The following is a 17,849-nucleotide window of genomic DNA, read 5'->3' as shown; positions in this document are numbered from 1 at the left end:
AATAAGATGTATTGCAACCACATCTTATTGTAGTTAGTCTTCAAGGTGATTTGACTTTCCAATGTAGCTAGTAGGCACTTAAAGCCAAAATAATTTCCAAAATAATTGCCACAGCCCTCTGGTGCTGGGATACAGTTCTCTGTCTGACAGAGGTTAGTCTCTGTTCTATAAAGATTCCTTTGGAATGCCCTTCTGTGACACTGTAGCTCAGCTGGAAGTCAGCAGCTAACTGACTGAAGAAACCCTTTATGCAATAGGAAGGCAAAACATAATGACAAGCTCAGTACTTGCTCTAGGGGTAAACAGGTAATTTACCTGTTTTCAGTAAAATTCTTTCTGCTGATGGCAAGGGAGGTTAAACTTGCTAAGCACCCATGTGAGTATATTACTATTTATAACACTCAAGTGTAAAATCTATTTTGCACAAATATGTATGTGAGAACAACGAATACAGCTCAGTAATATTTTCTAGCGATCAGATAAAATTACAGGGCAGTGCAGTCCTGTAATGTGTTAGTCCAGTAATGTGTTAGGATCAGTGATCTCAAAGTGTGGCTTGCTTGAACTGGGGCAGTCTCAGTGAAAGGCTCTCCCCAGGAAGGTTAAAGATGTGGATTTAAATGCCTTTATGCAGAAGAAATAATTAGAGTCCTTTTCCCCTTATCCTGAGAGAATCTTCCAATCATTGCACCATTATGTAAAATCTGGTGGAGGCTTTTCTTCTATTTAGGTTTTAAAAGGAAGTGGTAACCATCTCTACCTTTTGCATAAAGTTTGTTCTGCTATCCTTCCAGAAAAGCCAAATAAACTCCCCTTAGGAGAAAGGAAGTCTTATTTTCTGGATTAATTGGGCATAAGAATGTCATTAATGTTGAACAGCGTGATGGGAAGAATGTTTCTGTCCAGAAGCAGAAAGCTTGTTAAAGAACACCAGTGGTGAAAACTAAGCCACACAGAAATGAAAATCAAAAGCCTTTTTGGGGTCAATATTTTGCATATAGACACCTCTGTCCAGGTCAAATACCATATCTGTATCTGCACAATGATATATAAAAACCCAAAGTAGCTGACAAAGAAGTAACTCCAGAACTGGAGGCAACACATATATGCCATGGAAGTACCATATTTGAGCCAGTTTGCCATGCTGAGAGGTCAGAGTTACCAGGTGGAGTGTGCTGCTGTGAAGACCATACCTGCCCTACCTTCGGAAGTTGGCAATATTTTTGTGATAGGCTGCACAATCTTATGTATGCAGCGTCTTGCTCTGAATTCCCACACGACTCCTTGTGTGGGGTTCTGCTGTGATGTACAGGGATATCAAAAATCCTTCACATCTGGATTACATCCAGACTTGCTAGCAGGATGCAGGACCTACTCCCTGTGAGCTTGTAAGTTATGAATAAAGGATATTTTTCCCACAAATCTGCTTTACTAGTTACAGCATTGTGATCAAAGTTGACTTTCCTAAATATTCTAGGCAATTTTTATGAGTAAGAAAAATCATCAGATCTTCCCTCTAAAATAAAGAAATTGCCAATGAGTCCCCAAGAATCTAGTGCAAATGTTCAGCCTAAGGCTTCCTTACTCACTGCTTTTGTTTTATTTCTTTCATTGAGATACTCTTGCTGTATAAAGCCTTAGGTAAATTTTTTGAGTAGTAATCCCTTTAATATCCAAAGTCATTATTAGAGAGAACATGAAAAGCTAAGAAAGCAATAACTTCGGGAATTGGTTTCTTTACGACTTTTCTATTAATTTTTTCCTGGCAATCATGCTCATTAATTTGATATACTCCCATTTTTAATAAAAAAAAAAAATCACAGAAAGTTTACATAAATTGTTATAGGGGGCTGCTTATGCTATATCTGTTGCCAGTATAAATAATTTAGAAAAATAATTATATTTATTAAAGAGTACCTTTTACACTAATGTAATGATTTCTTAATAATTTTACTTTGCACAGTTATGTGATAGGGCAATTAATCTTTTTGAGCAGACTATTATAAAAATATTAAACTGCTGAGAATTTTAGAAATAGAGCAGCCTTCATGTCCAGGCTGCTAAAATGTCATGGAAATTTTATAATATTAATTTTAGCTGTTTTATGTGAAGGGGTCATACAAAATAACTTTCTCACCAGTCACAGCCCTAAGTGCTTTTGGTTCTACTTCGTGCTTGGGGTATTACGTCTGGGGTGTGTTTATATTTGCTGTGCAAAGAGAAAAATACGGGCGACTCTTGCCCTGTATTTTGTACCTATAATTTCCTTGGAGCTGGAGACCAGCTTTTAACATTCCTTCTACCAACTGAAAATAAAACAGAAAACTGTACAAAACTGTGGCTCAATTTCCTTACATTCTTAACATCAGTGGCAGGACACAACTGGAAGACCTTATTTCTAGGAAAAATGTAAAGATTAGCAGACACTTTAAAGTTGAAAAGATGAGTATGAACCTGTAGCCTGTTCTCCTGCCAACACAGTCCATAGCTGCCAGTCAAAGATTAAACCACCGAGCCCTGAATGTCAAGACCTATACTTTAAAGAAAATAGAAGACAGTGTCTTCAAGGGTGGAAGTGCTGAGCAATGCCAATGCACGATGCATCTGAATGGAAGCAATATATGCTTCTTCTTGCTGTCAAGTACCTTATGAAAACTGGGCTCTGTTCACCCAGCTTCCTGCCTGCATGATGTTAGTGGTATCTTTATCACCGCAGAAAGAACAAACCTTAGAACAAATTATTAGGAAAAAAAAAAAAAGACTAACAAATGCTATCTTTCTCTAAAAAATTTGTAGCATCCTTCCCTATGTAGCTGAACACGTAGAGATTGCCATAAAACAATCTCTGGTGTATATTTGAAAATAATTCATAGATTTCATTACACTTCCTCTTATGGCTGAAGCCAGGTAGAGTAAGTCTGGTGGTTTTAAAACATAGATGATACTTAATGTTCTCCTTTTTCATCTCCTCATTCATATTCTTTATTTCTACTAACAAGTTCTTTCATTATCCCTGCATGATACTTCTTTAGTATTTCCTGGGCTATTTTCTCTTCTCTTGTCTTTGTCTGGTTTGTTTTGTTTCTTCCAAATCTTATTTGTGGATTACACTAAAAGAAAAGTACTAATGTTATTTTAGGTGGTTTCCAGTGTCCTCTGTCTGTATTTGATTTTATTTACAGATTGTTGTGTCATACATCTGTGTCACTAATTCCAGAGTTACCTAAGATGTGGATATAGTACTTTACAAATACAAAAATCAAATCTTCAGCTCCTCAAGATTTAGTTTAAAAGTAAGCACCTGCTTAGTGACTCAAGGAAAACTGCCTTTAGAGACAGACATTCTTGTCAGGCCTGAGGTGTGCAGTCTTCTATGTATGTTTTTTTCTTTCAAAATAGTCCTTGTCTTTTTCCAGTCTGCAAAGACAATACAGAGATTAGGTTTCTATGTCATAAGTTATCCAGTAACACCATGAAGATCAGTTGCATGATTGGTACTAGTGGATGTGGACAGACAGATACTACTGTTTTCAGTCTCCTGTTTTGAAGAGACTCCAACTACAAAAAATTAAAAACAAACTACAAACCAGCAATTTTGTAGAACATTTTGATGATTACAGAGAAGCATTTTGTAATCATCCCAAAGCACTACTAGCTGTCCCTCAAGGAGATCAGTAATTCAAAGTAAGAATAAGTTTTTCCTGTGCATAAATAATCCATAATAAAGTTGACATATGGCAATTCACATTTATCATTGATGAGAATGGCATTGACAGTTAGTTATAATTGTTGCTTCAAAGCTGTTCAAGCATAATAGATTTGTGAAAACAAATATGAAAAAACAGTGGCAGAACATGTGATAAATAAATCCCATTAGGTCCAGTAACACAACACAGGCAGGGAGGAAATCCACTGGGAGATTTGCAAGTCAGTAAAGAAAAATACACATTCACAATATTAATTACAACAGTGAATACTGTATGGGTTCTAAAATAACTCCCCACTTGCTGCAAGTGGAAAAATAGATAAGAATTACTAGTGAGGGAAAGAATTAGAACCTAATTAAAACTGACAACTGAGCTGTAAGAAAATAGATGGGCACATGTAAACATTTTTTCTAGTAATTGATGAGGTGAGAAACAATGGCTTTTCTGCTGAATAAATAATTTGTCACACTCATGGTAGACATAATATCTTGCTAGTGAGGTAAAACTCATTAGTACTGTGTAGTGCAGTTGACAAGCGGGGGGAAGGAATGCCATCCGGAGGGACCTTGACACGCCTGAGAGGTGAACTGATGTGAGCCTCAGGGAGTTCAACAAAGCAAAGTGCAAAGTCTACACCTGGGTCACAGTAACCCCAGGCACAGGTTGGGCGGAGAATTGATTTAGAACACCCCTGCAGAGAAGGACCCAGGGATGATGGTTGGTGAAAAACTCAATATGAGCCAGCAGTGTGCGCTTACAGCCCAGGAAGACAACAGAATTCTGGGCTGCAGCAAAAGGAGCGTAGCTAGCAGGTCGAAGGAGGTGGCTCTCTACCTCTACTCCGCTCTTGTGAGACCCCGTCTGGAGTACTGCATACAGTTCTGGTGTCCCCAGCATAAGAAGGACATGGAAGTGTTAGAGCAAGTCCAGATAAGGCTACAAAGTTGATTAGGGAACTGGAGCACCTTCCCTATGAAGACAGGCTGAGAAAGTCGAGGCTGTTCAGCCTGGAGAAGAGAAGATTGCATGGAGATCTCACAGCAGCCTTCCAGTATCTGACAGGGGCCTCCAGGGAAGCCAGAGAGGGACTCTTCATCAGGAACTGTAGTGGTAGGACAAGGAGTAATGGGTACAAACTGAAAGAGGAGAATTTAGGTTAGATATTAGGAGGAAATTCTTTACTGTGAAGGTGGTTAGACAATCGAACAGGTTGACCAGGGAGGCTGTGGATGCCTCAGCCCTAGCAGTGTTCAAAGCCAGGTTGGATAAGGCCTTGCCCCTTCCAACCCTTAACATTCTATAATTCTATGATTCTGTGATACATACTCTGGTTGCACTGCATATGCTTAACTCATTTCACAATGTGAATTAAAAGTGATCACATGTTTTTAAATAGGAGGACTACTTTAAGGCTTCCCCAGTTTCAGAGGCAGATGAGGGCTGAGTATCACTTACCTGCAAGTATCTTCTGCATGTTGCCTTGTCTTTGCCCTCCTAGTGGGAGGGTGCGCTTTCAGCGTGGTCACTGTGAGCAGAGCAGTGTTCTTACTGCCTGCAAAGAACATGGTCTATCTTCTTATTTGCACAAAAGAGAAGCAGGCTGTATGCCATTAGTTTCTCGTTTAGTTTAAATTCCCATAGCAGGATATTACTAATGGTTTAATGGCAGAATACAATGATGCAGCATGGCCTTAATGTCATAATTATCCATAAAGAACTGACAGAGATCTTTTAATGTCTCCAAAGAAGTCAAGAGACAAGTAATTTGTTAAGTTCTGCTGAATAAGTAAAATAACCCTTAAAATTAACTTACTATACAAGTCCAGTAGTATTTCTGCTAAGCTTTCTTGTAATAAAACTTAGCAGTAGCAAAGGTTTATCCTTGACTCTAACTGCGTGTATAGTTTGGCCAAATTCTGAAGAGAGGCAGAAGTTTTGTTCTTTCGTATCATGAGGAAGAGGGGAGGATGCTGTGTTCACAGCAAGGCCCAAAGCCTGTAGCAATACATTGTTTGATCAAAGGTTCAGGTCCCCTGTGGCAAATTAAATGGGAGCCCATACGAAGAAGTTGCTGTTGAAGTCAGCAAGGCAAGTGCCCTCACTGGAACCCTTGCCATAATGGTCCTTTGGGAATGCAGAAATCCTTGGTAAGTAAGTAAGGGTGAAGAAGGCTGGAATATGTGGTGCCTCCCATTATAAATCTGGTTAAAGGAGAAGAGCATTTACTGCTCAGAAAGGTGAAGGCTTAGCAGAAGCCTCTTGCTCTGGGTGTAAGGCAAGTGTTGTTTGTGGCCTTCCAGGGAGGGGATGGCTCCTACAACTAGAAAGAGAAAGTGTTAGAGAAAGGTAAGAATACTTTTTACATACGATTTTTAAATTGGTCTTTCAAGGGCAATATTTTTCTGGAATAATTATTTCCTTGCAAGTGACCTCCTGTCCTGTCAAAGCTACGTTTAGATCATCTACAGCTGTTATTTCTATGAATATATGATTACTATGTTTATCATGTAACTTTGACTTCCTCTGCGTGCTGCATGCCTGTCCCTCTTGGCTGAGCCTACTTTTAGCATTTCAAAGAGTTGAGCAGCTTCCAGCAAGCACCGTCTGTGAGTATTGTGGTCATCTTAAACTCATGTCAATACATTTTTAGACACCATTTGACAGTCCTGTATTTTGTGAATTTTTCTCATGTTAGTATGAAATACACAAACCTGCTTATACTTAATCTTAGAAACATTTTTTTCCCAGTTTGTTCAGATAAATCTCTTTGGCTCAGCAGCAAGCCCATTCGTGTGCAAGGCTGGAGCTCTGTGTTGTAGCCCTTTTACTACTTAATCTTGTTCATGTTGGTTGGTGGGAAGATTTGTCAGTGATATGCAGCATTTAAGTGTGTTTGTTTAATAAAGCTCAGGCCTGATGTGTCAAACTAGTCAAATGTCAGTTCCAAATTTGAGGGCAAAGTGGTCACACACAATATTCAAACAATGTGTGGGGTACATTACGAAAAAATATCGGAGGGCACGACTCCATAGATGAAATGCTGGTGCTATATAAGGCCTCCAGAAAGTGGAGTTGCTATACACAATAGTTATTGTTGTAGACCACAAAAAGAATAACTGGTTTTGTTGCTGGATTTGAAGATATCTGTCACTGATGTATGTGGAGTGTTCATATCCCTAGTAGAAATGAGAAAGCATAGCTCAAGTCCTCTCTAAGTAAGGGGTAAGCTCCAGCTGAGGACTGCGTCTGGGATCGCAATAGGTGGAAAATATCAGCCAAGTGAAAGTAGATGTTGGAGATATTTACTGGGTAATTAATAGAAATAACTACTTTCACAGAGACAGCTCTTCAACTATGGAAGTTAAGGCACCAACGCAGTCACCTTCTGGAGTGGATCTCAAATGGTTTCTGCCCGTTGGGTGGAATGCCTAAATTTAAGGCCTGCTCCAAACCCTCTTGAAGCTATTGGAAGGCTTCCCATTGATTTCAATTTGTAGGCAATGAGTATGAGCCTTTTTCAGCTTTTAATAATAATTCCTTCCCTCAAGGAAAAACAGAATCTCATTCCAAATATTTAGATTGCTAAAGAAAGGCATGTAGTACTATTTTCCACAGTATTTTTTATAGACACAGGTTCCACTTGTAGGTAAATTTTCATGCCTAATCTCCCATAGGATGTTGAAAGAAATTCTGTGAAATGATTCTTTTCTATGAGATAGGAAGAGGCAGCTTTTATGTGGACTAATGATTAAGAAATCTTTTGGGGAGAAAAGGGAATATAAAAAAGATCTTCAAGAATTCCTTGAGCAAGAGAGTATCAGTAGTCCGAAGCAGACACTTCACTTCTGTTGTTTGAGGATTGGGACCATGTCGATGAAGTTGACCGTATGACTGAAGGTCTGCTTGCAAGGGTTTCTTGGACTGGGCCCAGAGGCTCCTGTTACTCGATAACTGCGCTGCTGGTTCACAGCAATGGGGAGCAATGAGCTACAGCTTACACTGAAATAGCAGAGGCAGCTTCCTGCCCTGTGCTGCATCTTGTGGAGACGTGTGGACACACTGGGGGAGATTGGTGTGATTGATGTTGCTGAAATTGGAGTCCTAAGGAACTCAATATTACACTCATTTGTATTATGTCACACTGATATGGAGAAGTGTTAAAATAAGTGACTTCGAAAGTGTTTGCTGATGGTGCTGCTGATTTAAGCAGGATTATAGCCCATTAAACACCCGATGTATGACTGTCTTTGGCCATTTTATAGATACAGCCTCTGGCTTTAAATGCTTGTGACTTATACCCATTTGTTATGGTGAGTAATTTTTTTAAGTGGTTGCAGAGACTTTTAAGAGAATGGTTGTGGGAGCAGTTTTTGGTTTCTCTTGGTAAATCATCTTCTGTCTTTTAGACAAGTCTAGATGTTCAGCACCCCAGTGTGAACAACTGACCCATGGATAGTGTCACTGGTGATAGACAACTGGGAAACAGGGGAGTTAGCCCGCAGCAAAGATAGCAAGAATAATTTCAAGCTTTTTAGTGGCAGAAATCACAGTTGAAGCAGCATTTCTGATGTATCTATCAAGACTGAAATGGAAGAAGGCGGTGCGCAGGCGGTGCGTGCGATAGGAGAGCAGCTACCATCCCTGACTCCTAGATCCCACCTAGTTAACTCCTTGCAGCAACACGCCAGGCAGCCAAGCACCGGGTTAAAATCAGGCCGAGCCGAGAAGGACGGAGCCTCCCGGCTCCTCAGCCCCGCGCAGCTCCGCGGCGAGGGCCGAGGTCTCCCCGCTTGTCCCCCCGCTCTTACTAATGTGGTGACATTTCGGACAGTTCAAAAGTTCACAGGGAGGCTCTGGCGAGGCAGCCTGGTGTGAGGCTGGAGCGGGGACCGCCGGCAGGTCCTGCCTTGCCAGAGGGGGTGGCCGGTGCCTTCTCCTCCTCTCCTTCCTCCTTCCCTCCTCTCTCCTCGCTCGTTTCCAGGCGAGACCTTGGTCTCCGCAGGTACCGCTCTGTCTCCCCCGCAGCCTCCCCCCTCCATCTTTTCCCCATGTCCCTGCAGCATCTGCTCGCCGCCCAGCCGGGTGCCAGCGCGGAGGGGCGCGCATCCCTGGCGGGCCGGGAGCGGCGAGGAGCGGAGAGGGGCTGCCCCCCCCGCCGCCGGGGGGCGCGGAAGGGGGTGCGGAGGGGCGGGGGGGACACACACAGCCAGCGGTGCGGCTGCCCCGCCGCCCCACAAAAGGCACCGCCGGGCTCGGGCTGCTCCGCACGCCCCGCGAAGCGGAGCACACACGGACACACACATACACGCACACGGGTGGGCACGGACACACTCGCACACATTCACGCACACTCGCACACTCTCGCACACACGGGCGCGTCGCGATGTGCGATGCGCGATGCGCGACGTGAGGCACCTCGCACGCCCCGGGGCCGGGGGGAGCCGGCGGGATCCTCGTTGCCAGCCCGCCCGCCCCTGCCGCTCCCTCTCCTACAGACCCATCCATCAGCCTCTTCCTCTCGGTCTGCTCCAGCCTTTCTTTTATTTTCCTTTTTCTTTTCTTTCTTCTTTTTTTCTTTTTTTTTTTTTTTTTTTTTTTTTTTTTTTTTTTTTTTAATTTTTTTATTTGCTCTAACTGTATCTACCCAAGCCCTGAAAAAATGCCTGCCCGTGGAGCGAGGAGAGGGCACCGGGTCGGTAAATAAGAAGTGAGTACGAGCACAATGGCGTGCCTCCCCGCTCCCAGCCCTGCGGATGCTGCATGCGCCCCTGCTTCCCCCGCGCCGGACCCCGGGATGCTCCCCACGCCGCCGCGGTGGCTCGGGGCCCCTTTGTACCTTGCCTGGCTCCTTTCCCTTCCCTTCCCGGCCCCGCTCGCGCCGCGCCCCGGCCCCGCCGCCGGCCGCCTCCCCCCCGCGCCGCTCCCCGCAGCGGAGCATCCCAGCCCGCGGCAGCTGCCCGGGGGCTACCGGGGCTGCGCCCCTCGGGGGCAGGGGACGAACCCCGGCGCATTGCACCGGCCGCGGGGAGGGGGCGGCGGGGCGGGCGGCGGAGCGGCGGTGCCCGGTGCCCGCTCCTTTGTTCGCCGCCGGCGGCCGCGGCGGGTCGGCGCTGCTCCGGGCGGGCGGGGAGCGGTCCGCGGCACCGTCCCTGGGGGCTCGGAGGGTCTCGGGGGCTGCGACGAGAGACAAGGCGGTGGCGAGGAAGGGGCTTCCCCCGCCAAGGTGTGGAGCAGGGGGCGGGGGGGCTGTGCCCGACCCCCGGGTGCCCGTGGGGCGGGGGCCGGGGCGGTGGGAGGCGGGACCGCGTGGGATGCCCGGCGCCCAGCCCGCGGGCTGTGAGGGGTGTCCCCGGTCCCTGGTCCCCGCCCGGCCCGGCTCGGGGCTGCCACCCTCTCTGCCGACTCCTTCCCCCGGCGCCGAGGTGTGTGTCAGAGCCCGGCGAGTGCCCACTCGGTGACTGCCAAGGGCCATCGCCTCCCCTGAAGGGACGCGTCCCACCTCCAGCGTCCTGAGGGAGACTTTCCTCTAGATTTAGATCTGGGCTTTTCCCACCGGCAGCTGGAAGCGTTGTCTTGGCCATTCAAAACATACTTGTAATTCAAAACAATTTAAATATAGATTGTGTGGTCACTGCTGTGGCCATCTTCCCACAGGAGACCTTTACCTGCACTTGATGTGGAGGATTTTTTTTTTTTTTGGTGCCCAGGTAGTTGCTGGTAGTCACATGAGTTATCCAGATACTTGATAACACACTCAGATGCTCTTTTCCTAACCCGGTGGGTTTTTGTAGCTGTAAATAAAAATACCCACTCTAACAAATGTATGACTCTTCCAGTAAGTACACATGTGTTTTACTCGTGTTTTCTGAGAGGTGTAATCGATATGCAATTAGCACTTTAAGACCAGTAGGTTGAGCAACGTCTTGTTTTTACGGTTTTGTCTGGGGAGTTTGGAAGTGATCTCGCAACTTCTCAGAGAGAATTTGTCAGAGGACAGTACAAAATAGGTGAAGGACAGAAGGTTTTGTATTTTCCTGCTACTTCTGAACGCTGAGGTAAAACACAGCTGGAAAGCTGCATAGCAGTGCTCAGGAGAGCAGCGGACGAAAAGAATGTCTGCAGCAAAATACTACCTTGTAGTAATTTAATGAAATGCAAGAGTGTAGCTGAAATCTGCTTTTGGAAATGATTGCATATGACAAAGGGGCACACATAGAAAATGTTGCAAATGTGTGTATGCCTGTAAAATGGATACTACTACTCAGAGCAACATGTTGATTTGCTGTAAGGTGCCATGGGGGTAAGACAGAGATTCAACAGTTAAGAATTCCAATTAGAAGCAACAGAATTTATGTAATTGCTTGACAAGAAGTTCAGTTAACAAAATCTGAGTGGCACTGTAAACATTAACTTTTTTTTTTCTGTTTTTGCCAGTGGCGGCACCTGACTTGCTGGATCCCAAATCGGCTACTCAAAACTCCAAACCAAGATTATCATTTTCCACCAAACCTACCGTGCTTGCTTCACGGGAGGAAAACGATTCGGCTATTAATGTTATGAAATGGAAGACAGTCTCAACAATTTTTCTGGTGGTAGTCGTGTATTTAATAATTGGAGCAACAGTATTTAAAGCCCTGGAGCAGCCTCATGAGACCTCCCAGAGAACCACCATTGTGATTCAGAAGCAGACGTTTGTATCTCAGCATTCTTGTGTGAATGCAACAGAGCTTGATGAACTGATTCAGGTAATCCATACCAAACCCTTGTCACCATGCCTTAGAGGAACAAATTATACATGGCAGTACTACAGTGATAAGGGGCAAAACCTTTGTAAGCAAAGATCTGTATTGGCCAAGTGATGTAACAAGTGTTAAGGCCAGAAGCTGAGCAATGGCATTTTCATGCAAAGCCTCATGGTTGAAAAGCTATTGCTATTTTTAGGTCCAGTATGCTTTGTAGACAGCCTTTTCACTGAAGCCTCCCATTATGCTAATTAAATGATTATTCATCAGCAATATATATAATTAATAGTTCACGAAGGAATTGGTGTATTGATTGCGCCTTACTAATTCTGTCAATATTTGAAGTGCCTAATTCTGAGGAAGAAACTACACCATCCATTGCCTTGAAGGACTTCTAATTTACTGTGATTTCATCAGGCTAGCTTTCCTTCCAGCTGTATATTTCTTTTTATTGATTTTGTTTTAAGACAGGAAAGTACCATGGACTTCCTATTTTGATCTTAAATCTCAAACTCCTCTGCTTCTTAAAGGCATATCCACAAATGATGTGCATTGGTGTGTTCCTACTAACGTGACTTTACCCTTGCAGGTCACTTGCTTCAGAACCATAGGAAATATTTATTTGCAGTAACACAGAACCAGATCTGGAGTCCCACTCTAACCCAAATCCCATGTTCTTAGGAATATCCAGTGGCACTGGAGGGAATAGCAGGGGGCTGCTAAATAACATTGGTTTTGAGGACAAGGCAATGAAATATGAGGCCGGAGTTACCAAGAGTTAGTAAGGATTAACTCCTTCCTTAACAGTAGCCATGGGGCTGTCTGGGTCTACAGAGCCTGAGATGAGACAGGGGAGAGCAGGAGAGGGTGGCCAGCATCCAGACCTTGGTGAGCAGGAGCTCTGGAGCATGCCGGTTGCATGGGCAGCGAAGCTTTCTGGAGGTGTTTTTTGACAGCAGATATAGCTGGGAGTTTAGAAGTTGATTTTACCTCTCTAGACTGATCTGCCTTGAGCATCAGCATAGATGTGGCGGTTTTTTCAGTTTAAAATGCAGAGTTCTGATGTACTGAGTTATTTTTATGGTGCACTACTTTTGAATTTTAAAGGTAAGCTGGGAAAAAGTCTTGTTTATGATTTCTCACCTGCCCTGTTGCTAAAATGTGTTCCAAAATTGCTACCCTTTAAATGGCTGTCAGATAGTTCCTATCTCCATGAATCTTGACTAGGCATGCCTGAGGACATGCTGCAGATAGTAATTTTGATGCTGTGTAGTAACTATGTTTCAGTGGTTTTACCAGCAGATGTGAAATAATCTTTCAGAGAAATATACAAGCACATTCTGATGAAAAATATCTCTTGTAGCTACTATAAATAGCCCCATATGAAATTTTTAGGTCAGATCCTGTACTTATGAAGATAAAAAAAGAAATTTTGAAGCAATATTATCTTACATCATCTGTGAGATGGACCTTAAGGCAAAAACTATTGAAGTTTGCTGTGGAGTACTTAGATATTTTAGCATTTATGATTCTTTACCCAGAAGCACAGATTGATAATAAAAAACCACTCCATCAGCATTCAATGCCCATTTGATGTTCTGTGTAAAATAATGAGTTTCAGTACAATCATCAGAACACAGATAACCATATCAGCATTAGCTCCCATCTTCACTAGTGATCTTGGCATGACCAGAAAAACACAGACGTGTGAAGCATGAGGAGGGGACACAGCCTTCCACTGCACATGGATGACAGATAGTTGTGGGAAGAGTTTGCTCTGCTTGTTGTAGGGCTAAATGAAAAACTTCATTTCTCCTTGTTCCCTTCTGCTTCTCTGTAAAGAAGAACACCACGATGTGGAGACAGGAATGTGCTGTAACACTTCTTTTATAGAGGAAGAGCTGAGGCATAGGGTGCCCCTTTGTGTGCCTTTCTTTAAGCAGAATAACTGTTAATGAATTACATCAAGTTGTTTAAGGGCTTGGAAATTCTACTTGTCCAAAGTAAAATGGGAAAGCAATGGTAAAAGAGAACCTCAAATTAATTTTTCCAAGTCTGGGTTGCTGTCTTAAACATGGGGTCATGTTTCTGCCCTAGTTACCACTTTGTCACAGAAGCTGAATTACTGGAATATATTTTGTCACTCTGGGATTACCTCTGACAGTTATTACAATATAATGCAGTATGTCTTCAGTTTTTGTTGGATGTCTATATGAATAAAAATAAATAGTGCGTGCAAGGAAAAAGTAAATGATATTTAAGGATTCACTAAAAGCTATAAAACTGAAAATTAATATGTACTAGGGTAGAAGGAAGCTGGAATGATTAGTGGGTGCGAAGAAAATTACAGAGCTTACAGTATGTAACGTCTTCTTTAATCAAGTATTTACCTTGAGTCAAACTATAATGAAAGTCATTATAAACTTTTCCTTTTGAACTTAGTGTCCTGGGAATCCAGGAGCTGGTTTGGCCCTGTTTCATGTTAGTCATTGCTCAAGGTGCTTTTCATGCCAGGCTTTTTGTATCTTCACAACTTCTGCTCTGCCATTTAATCCCAACTCAGAAGCAGACTTGACTATCCCGAGACTGTCCAATGCCAGTATGATACGTGGTAGCTTAGTCAGGTGAGCATATTGGAGAGATTAGTTGGAGAGCACAAATTCCAGTAAAAATAACTGTACAAGTGGAATGACAGTCCAGTTTCTTTAGTGTTCAGGAGCCAAAATCTTCCTCTTGTTGCAAACCTGTTCACAAAAGAGTTGTGTGTTTCTATGAATACACACAGGATAGTGAATTTTCCCTTCTTATCTTTTCTATCCTTATTTTATCTCACCAATCACCAAACTCTCTCCTGGTACAACAATATATACTATTGGGAACTTTTCAGCACACAAAGTTTTATTCCCTGGGTTTAGAATTCCTGAAACTGTGTATTGTCACATTGATTCTATGGCTCCTCTAGGTGTAGTAGGTGAGAATTATACTTTTATAGACTTAATATATTTTATATAGGTGTAAAACGTGGGGCATTGGAGAGCTATTATGCAGCATAGAAAATGTGCAAAGTTAATGAAATAGAGTGCTCTGATGATGGCAGCCAAATAACTTCAGCTCCCTCAGAACAGTTACCTGGGTGTTCCTCATAAGCTTTCAGCCCAGTCAAGCAGCATCGTTCCTGTGTTGACAAGGAAGTGGTCTTTGTGACCTTCTCTATCTGTGACTTCCATTGTCCAGTGTAGCAAATCTCCCTCAGTCTAAACCACTTCAGTTACTTTTTGCCTCACTGTAACAAAATATAAGGAACAACAGCAATATATGACCCTGAGAGGTATATCCAGGTATGTAATTATTTTGATACTTTGTGAGCACTTCTATTTAGTATCATATTAAAAATGTGCAAAAATCATGCAGAGCATACCTGTACACCCAAGAGGCCATTTTTTTCAGGTAGTTTGAACTCCTTTTGCTGTAGCCAGAAGCCAGTATTAACAACAGTATTAAGTGGATCACTGCATGCTGTACCAAATGGTACTGAGGTGGGCAGTGCACGACACTCACTGCTGGTATATCTAAATCTATGACTAGAGAAACATCCCAGGAGGGAAACCTGTGGAAGTATCAACACTGCCTTGGTGAGTCTAATGAGAATACAACAGAGCAGCAAGCTGTGCATGGTCTGGTGCTAAACTTAAAAAAAAACCCTTTAAAAAAAGTTTCAGTTGGAAGGTCTCAAAAGGATCTCAGTTATTAACAGATGAGAAAACATTGGTTTGGTGAAGGTTATCTGTGAGATCCAATACACTATAAAGCTGTAGAAAGGGATGTGATCAGATACTTTTTGCTGCTATTTCTTCTTTTGGAAGAAGAACACTCTACAATTCATCCACTCTGCAATTCATCCACTCTACAGTTCACCATGAATGGTGTTTTGGTTTCTCTGTCTATGCCTGCTCTCAACTCGGCCCTGCCATGCAATGCGAAGTAACTGTCAGGTGTCAGAATAAAAGAGCAAATGTAGTTCAGACGGTGTGGATTTAATGTATATGTGACCAAATATATGAACATGATCTTCATATACACTAGGCATTTTTTTACATCTCATGTCTAAATTTTTCCCCCTCCAGTGAGCTTTTTGTTGGCAGAAGCTGGTAGAAACCTGGGAGTAATCCAGCTACACACACACAAGCAACAATAAGCATTAAAGAATGAAATAATTCTCTAAATGAAGCACTTGTATCTAATTATTTCAATCTAATTCTAAGTTTCTTTTTGTTTGTTGACTGTTCCCTATAGCAAGCTTGCCACTAAGCATTTGAAATGATAGAGACACTTTCTAAACTCAGATGCACAAAGTGTATTGCCAAGTACCTAGCAAAATTTCCTGCTGCATTTATGCACCTGCCCATAGCAGCAAATGTAAAGAAATGTTAGGTTACATTGCTGATGTTTGGGTTGCAGTCGTGTACTCCTGCAAAGCCACAAAGTACTTGTGTCTACCTTCATGTTGTCTCCTGGGGTTGTCTCTGGGAACAGGTGAGCCTGCTGAATATGATACCAGCGACTTCATAAAGTTGTCATTATTGTTTCATACACCTCGTGCCCTCCATAGGTTCCCAAAGATCCTATAGAGGAAATGAGGTACATGAAATAACAATGAATTTGCTTTCCCCTCACCCAGAATTCCTGTTGTTCCTGGGACATAGGGATGTGACCAGTATTTTGCACTGTGGGATGTCTTGGCAATGACAGGCAACTGTTTGTCCCCTCACCAAAGAAAAAGCTGATTAAAAAAAAAAGATAAGAGCTTTCTATGTAAATATCACCTAATTATGTTTTGCTCAGCAGTTATTTGTTTATGTTGAACTTTTTAAACCAAAATGGAAAAAAATTTCCTTTTAATATCCAATCATCCGTTGTTTAGTGTATTATTTTTGCATACAAAAATAGGAAATATGAAAAATTTCACTTATATTATTTTAAATACCTAGAATGTCCTAGTAAGCTGGTGTGAATTATCATCATTATCTTAAGGAGTAAATTCTGAAAATTAATGAAAAGTTTTCAAGTAAAGGTACAAAGAAACATAAGTTAATAATGGAACATATTTAATTTCTGGTTCCTTTAGCAGAAAAATCCTTCAAATATATTTGTTCTGAAAATCCTAACAAGTGGAAAAACACAATTACACTAAACTGCACAATCTTTTAATGTGTTCCAAGTGCTGAATGTGGTAATTCTTGTCTTGTAAAACCTTTGTTTTGAAATCTGAACAATTTCAGAATGCTGCACCAAGCTGCCTCAGCAGTAATATTTTTGTAGAGTTTTAAGTCCAGCCCCTGTCAGGGTATGTGGTTTCTTCTGAAAACTGAATGCCCACAAAAATGTGCTGGCATTTAAAAGAAACAAACAAACAAACAAGAATTAATGAACCAGCAGGATTAGCTGAATTGACCTTGATCCCACAAGTTGGTCTCCTTGGGTCCTCTGTGGGCTTGTGGTCAACATGGAGAGAAGAGCTCTCTGTGCAAGGGTCCACAGTCGTGTGCCATGCCTGTTTTCATCTTACATTTACATCAGCTGCATTCTCCCTTTTCTTTCCATTCATCTCTTAGATTGTGAATGAGACCAAAATGTGTTGTTTTTTTTTTTTAATTTCCCTTGAGGAAAAATGTAGTTTGTTCTTCTCAAGAAAGCCTGACATAGTTATGAATGACATGGAAGCAGTGTTTTTTTCATCAAACCGGCATCACCAGTCATCATGGCTTCTTATGTGACTAATTTCTTATAAAGATGTTTTACTTTAAAATATGTGTTTGCTGTGGCTTCATTTTTATAGTTGAAGATAGGTAGCAATAGAAAGTTGCACCTCCACCAGTAGCTGATTTGTGTCTCTTTCATAGGCTTCTTTACAACTTACATTGTAGCCCCAAGAAAATTATTTTGGAAGAAAATAAATTTTCAGGAATATGTTGTTTAATTTCAACCAGATAAGCTCCTTGAGGCACGTTTCCCTGCTTATGTAGGAAACTGTTAAAATAAAGAAGTGTACATCCTTTCTCTCCCAGAGACTAGAACGTATTTGAGCTTACTGTACAATTTTTGTAGATTCAAAGATCTTTTTTTCAGACAAATCCAAAATTTATTTAGACAAAATTAAAATTTAAAAGCTAAATCTATTATGGTCGAATCAAATGTTGTTAGTTCTTTGAATCACAACACTTATAGATATTTTCAGTCCTATGAGCTGTAGCTTGTGGGTCCTCTAAGCAGGAACTTTTTGAAGGAGTTTGAATGTGCCAGTTTAACCCCTAAATATTCTTAGTCTCTTCCTTTTGCAATTCCTTACAGCCTCTCCAAAAGGAAGCAGGAATCATCCCATGTCTGGATCCTAACATGGAAG

General features: G+C 42.2%; 1 protein-coding gene across 3 annotated transcripts in view; it reads left to right on the top strand.

The window, feature by feature from the left end:
- The first annotated feature begins 327 nt into the window (after positions 1 to 327).
- The window catches only part of KCNK2 (potassium two pore domain channel subfamily K member 2), an 87,759-nt gene continuing 70,237 nt past the window's right edge, over positions 328 to 17,849 (top strand). Inside the window, exons 1-3 of one of the 3 annotated variants that reach the window (XM_039378800.1) lie at positions 8,439 to 8,709; positions 9,357 to 9,414; positions 11,142 to 11,452. In XM_039378800.1, the coding sequence (XP_039234734.1) occupies position 9,414; positions 11,142 to 11,452 (312 nt within the window). In that variant the 5' untranslated portion in view covers positions 8,439 to 8,709; positions 9,357 to 9,413. Of the gene's footprint in view, positions 377 to 8,438; positions 8,710 to 9,326; positions 9,415 to 11,141; positions 11,453 to 17,849 lie in introns of those variants that run through there. The other 2 variants (XM_039378799.1, XM_039378801.1) reach the window with 2 other exon arrangements.

This window comes from Pipra filicauda, unplaced genomic scaffold (genome assembly GCF_003945595.2).
Source record: "Pipra filicauda isolate LSUMZ 115617 unplaced genomic scaffold, ASM394559v2 scaffold147_size4022426_pilon, whole genome shotgun sequence".
Classification (NCBI taxonomy): domain Eukaryota; kingdom Metazoa; phylum Chordata; class Aves; order Passeriformes; family Pipridae; genus Pipra; species Pipra filicauda.
This window is presented reverse-complemented; position numbering and strand designations above follow the sequence as displayed.